The 5414-nt window shown below is 37.7% G+C and overlaps 1 protein-coding gene across 1 annotated transcript; it reads right to left on the bottom strand.

Annotated features, from left to right (window-relative positions):
* Nucleotides 1–2300: 2300 nt before the first annotated feature.
* On the bottom strand, nt 2301–4186 carry LOC144961532 (uncharacterized; the record flags this gene model as incomplete). Its single annotated transcript, XM_078894688.1, has 2 exons — nt 2301–2539; nt 4007–4186. Coding segments are annotated over 2 exons (323 nt in total), but the record flags the coding sequence as incomplete, so codon positions are not given.
* Nucleotides 4187–5414: the final 1228 nt, after the last annotated feature.

The raw sequence follows: 5414 nt of genomic DNA, 5'->3' as shown, positions 1-5414 counted from the left end.
TAGGGCTTATTTTGTTTCGATGAAACGTTTTGACCTTTGATATGTAACAGATGATTAACCTATTTCAGTTATAATCGCGGTATTTTCATCACCCTGAAATTTAATTCTATGAGTTGAATATCACAAATCTCTCCGCAAGCGCAGAGTGCATAATATACCTAACAAAGCCAAAAGGCAAGAAATTTATCTGTAGCTTTTCCAGAAAGATGTGATTTGTTTCCTGCCTCAGACTCAGAGCTTTGGAACAACTCCGATTTATTTGAGTCTTAGAATTAACGCTCATGCATTCTTCACAAACCATGTTATATTATTCTATATAATCCCTACTCACCGTTCAGTTATATTATCTCTTATTACTAACCGCCCCCCCCCCCCCCCCCCCAAGCCCCTTCCGCTCAAAAAAAAAAAAAACACAAAAAAACAAAGTAAGTTATCTTTTCTTTCAATTAAAAATAAATAAATAAACAAATGACTAGCGATCGGGATTAACACCGGCTTCTTGGACTCTCAATTCTTACGATTTTATTTGGATTTAAATCATTCGCAAAATTATATCTAGCAAATACAAATTATTGGGAAGTGTGAAACACTTTCATAACGGTGGTTATCTATCTATAGACGGACGAGCCTACCAATACCATTGTTAGCCACGGCAAATGAAGCTTTACACGTGAAACTAACTCATCGGAATGGTTGTCTTACTATTTAGGTATAATTTAAATTGGTATAATTGAAATTGGTTTAATGTTTCGCACAGCGGGTATGGGCGTTTGGTAGCTACCAGCCCTATATCATTTTTGGTTCAATTCTACCTTCCATACCATTGTGCCTATTTGATATCTAAGTATTGTATAAATTCTTTTATTAATGCTAAGAAGACAATGGCAATATAATGTCACATGTAGTTTTGATGGATGTGTGGAATTTTCATATATTGATACCTAGTATAGAAAAAAAAAAAATTAAAATGAGGAGGTAGTTGGGGTGAACTAATTTATTACCGTTTTGATTGAAATAATAACTAAGAGTCTAAGTGCGATAACCGTATTTTTGTTTTTAAAGACACGGAGTAGTATGGCTTCTCTCCCTTGAATACACTTTATTTTACAAAATATACTATATAAAAAAAAATTCTGTATTATTTTTTTTTTATTCGAGTGAGATAAGAATATATCATTTGTTAAAAAGACTGGGTTAAAAAGTAAACAACCGAGAGCATTCATCATTTGGAGAAAAAAAACAACAGAAAAGTAAAGTATAAGCATAGAATTTTCTCTGGTACTAGTAGCTGGCAAGGAATCTACCTGTTGACGATGTTTAATTTTTGAGTAATTGTTACTAGAAAGAATGTTCCTTTTGCAAATAATTTAGTAATAAAAGTTAATGTTATAGCTAATTTTATTTCGTTAATGGTTGTATTTTTTATTTACAATATCAAGTACCAAAATTCGATAACCTTTAACAATGATTAGCCAGTCTCATTATCTTGAAATACCTACCTATCATTTAACTAACGAATAAAATACAAAATGTCTTCGCAAAGTTTAAGAACTACTTTACAATATAAAACATGTTTATAACTGATAATATTTTGTTGTCTTTTGAATTATTTGACATATGAGTCACTTTTAGTTCATACTGCACTTATACACAAAGATCACAATCTTGGTACTCAATACAACGTGCACTTATTTGTAAGTCTAATAGGGAATGAGATTAGCTGAAGAGTAGCGTCCCTTGATTGGACGTCACCTTACAGAGAGAATGTCAAATGGTTTTGCGCATGCGTCTCCCTCGTCCTCACTTTCGGTGAAGTGTCTCATGCCGCTTTCACCGGAAGCGAGGACGAGAGACGCATGCGCACAACCAACATGACGTTCTCTCTCTAATAACTTTTCCCGGTGAGGTCCAATCAAGGGACGCTACTCTTCCGCTAATCTCATTCCCTATAGCCGGACACCCGTATGGGCTTGTTTTGACGTTGTTGTGATGACAATATTTTGCAGTGGTTTGAAAGTATTTCCATGACAAGAATGAGCCCATAAGCATTTGGGTTATCAGATCTACAAATAAGTGTCTGTCGACTCAATAACATTATTGTCTATGTAAGTTAAATCATTTTGACATGTAAATCCATATTTTCAGGGACCAGCCTTTGTAAAGCGTGAACAATGCACAATAAAGTACAAAAATATAATTGCGATTAACACAACATGAAAATAAAAGAACCTCTTCTGCATTAAGTATTGAAACCCCATGGCAGATAAACAATATCTTAAAAAAATTCGACTGTGCTCGGTATCACTTTTCCAAATATCTCACCACAAGGGAGATTTGACAATCTATCCTCTGTCATTCTGTGTACAATGATGTACGTAGTTGCCAGGCTTCCCGAATCACGAGTGCTGGGGACTGTAAGATGGCGGGTGCTCGTAAGGAGGTGGCGGGTCTAGCATGGGTGTTTCTTGTTGAAGTTGTAGATGCGGGTATAGATGCATAGCTGGGGCTGAATTATCTTCTCCTTCCATCAGTGGCGGTGCTGAAAGGAGAGAAGACGGAAAATGTCTCTTTCCAACAATTTGATAATGATACAGAAATTTAGGCTTTTTTGTTTTTATTTTTGTTTTATTTTTTTTTATTTTTTTAAATTTTTATAAGGTTTTTTTTTGTTTATTTGTTTTCGTTCCTAGGATCTTGTATTTTCAACATCAATAATTTTTCCTAATTTCATTTTGTTTATACTTTCATTTTTTTTTTCATACTCTGTACTTAAACGTTATGCAAAACAGACCAATCTCAAAGTTATATGAAGTTTTCTTGTTTTTCTCGTGAGGCTATGTGGTCTAGTGGTATGACACTCGCTTTCGGATCGGAAGGTCCTGGGTTCGAGCCTCGCTCGGCGCATAGTTGAGTCCTTGGAGAAGGCAGAAGGCTCTTTACTCACATTCTCTCACCGTACTCAGGTGTAAATGAGTACTGACCGTTAACAGCGATGTCTCTGTCCGAAAAAAATTATAACATCGCCTAATAGGCGTCATGTCCCGCCCTAAATAGGCGCCTAATAGGCGTCATGTCCCGCCCTAAATATTAATGTTACTGTTGGCCAAGGACCCCTTAAGCACATTTTAGTGGATATTGCGCTATATAAAAGCTCAATTTTTTTTCTTCTACAGTACTATTCTAAAACTAAAAATCAATGATGCACTAACAACTTAAGTTTTCAAACAAGGAGAAACCCCCCCCCCCCCCCCCCCCCCCCCCCCCCCCCACACACACACACATAGCTAGATGATGACACATTATTCAAAGAATCCTTTTTTACAATCACAAGGATGGAGTTAATTTTCGTCTCTTTGGACCGAACCTTCAATGTGTCAGTTGAACATAACGCTAGTCGGCGAAGAAAAAGCTTTTGGCCAAACAAAAGTTTGTCAAGATACTATGAATTTAAAAAAAACAACATAGAATAAACTAATCATAACGAAGTAGGCACAGGGATTCATGCAATTTCGTCAAATGTTCAAGCGATTAATTCCCTGGGACAAAGGCATCTGATATCGAGTTCACTTCGCTTAGTCAAAATTTTTCGGGAATTTGAATAAACGTTCTAGATTAAGAAGAGTCTTCGATTAGGGGAGTGTAAATATATTGAAAAAAAAAATTACTTTTGTTTTTGCGTAAGAGTAACTTATAAGCGCGATGATTTGACAATGCAATAAAGTGGTTTGTAGTTCTAATTCTTGTATGAGTAACACACTTTCTTCATATCTTATGGGGGCGTCCAATGAGACGTTTTGCGGACAATTAATTGCTAGCATTTTTTGTCTTACTTCCGTTTTTCTCCCAACTAATCAGAATGCTGATTTAAATATTAAAAATAAATTTCCGAAGTTTGAACAGTTGCCATAAAAGAAAGTAGATTCAAGGTCAACCGCTCACAGAATGCCCCATGTATGTCATCATATGTCGTCGATAAGTTAATCCATGTAAAAAAAAAAAAAAATACCTGATGGTTGAACTTGGTCGGCGGACATTGAATGTTTCGTCGTGGAAGCGCCGCTCTTCTTCCTACAGCAGCAATAGACGGCGAGGGCAATGAAGATGAGAATAAGGACAACGCCACAGATGATTCCAACGACAAAGCCGATGGAAGCAAAACACACGCCCTCTTCCGTTACACTGGAACCTTTAACAAAAAGACGTCAATGCATTCGTTTGATTTTGAAGGAGATTACACGAAAGGCAATAGTTTAAGAAACATCAATAATAAATAAATAAAATTGAGTTTTATATAGAGCAATATCCACTAAATGTGCTCAAAGCGCTTTACAAGGGGTCCCTGGCCAACAGCAACATTGAACATGTAGGACGGGACATGACGCCTGTTAGGCGATATTACAGTTATTCGGACAAAGACAACGCTATTAACGGCCAGGTACTCATTTTACACCTGAGTACGGTGAGAGAATGTGAGTAAAGAGCCTTTTCCAAGGACTCAACTATGCGACGAGCGCGAGGCTCGAACCCAGGACCTTCCCGCTCCGAAAGCGAGTGTCCCTACCATTTGACCACATAAGCCGCAATAGCTTGACGGGCATAGCAACAAGAGGTCACAGAGGAGCCATTCATTATTTCCGGCATTGTTTCACTTGTTAGCATCGTCTTACATTTCCCTTTTAATCAGGAATCTTAGTCCGACTATTGCTGCATTCCTTTTAGCAATGAATACAATATCTATGCTTGTAGCACGCTTGTGGCCTCAATGTCGTTGTCTCTTGTGTCTGCGATAAGACCGATATCACTGGCAAAATCTAAAATAATTTAATTTGTAGATGTTATTGCGAGTCATTAAAATAGTTTTGTCCATATTGTTTTCTTATAGAGGGAATGAGATTAGCGGAAGAGTAGCGTCCCTTGATTGGACGTCACCCATCGTCTGTGACGTCCACCGGCGGAAACGTGATTGAGAGAGAAAAGTCATGTTGGAGGACATAGACGCATGCGCACAAACCAACATGACGTTCTCTCTCAATCACGTTTCCGCCGGGGACTCACAGACGATGGGGGACTCCCTCAAGGGGCGCACCTTCCGCTAATCTCATTTCCCAAAATGATGATAAATATTAAAAAAAAATGAGAGAGAGAAAGAGTGCAAACATTCCCCTTTCCCTGTTTCTAGCGGAAAAGGTTCTGTAAGTTCGTTATTTTATCTTTTTTTACACAAAAGTTTGAGCATTTAAAGTAAGGGGGGGGCGAATAATTAAAGTAGGGACTGTCCATGAAAAATACTCACTCTGCTCTATTTTTACTCAAAGTCGTAGCCCCCTGTTATTTTCCCAGCCTCTCTTTTAAACTTGAAGGTGACGAACGTTCTGACGTGCACTTTGGGAGGGGGGGCCCTTTTTAATTGCATG

The sequence above is a fragment of the Berghia stephanieae genome, unplaced genomic scaffold (assembly GCF_034508935.2).
Source record: "Berghia stephanieae isolate SIO BIC M18660-M18661 unplaced genomic scaffold, UCSD_Bste_1.3 scaffold2872, whole genome shotgun sequence".
In the NCBI taxonomy this organism is placed as follows: Eukaryota; Metazoa; Mollusca; class Gastropoda; order Nudibranchia; family Aeolidiidae; genus Berghia; species Berghia stephanieae.
This window is presented reverse-complemented; position numbering and strand designations above follow the sequence as displayed.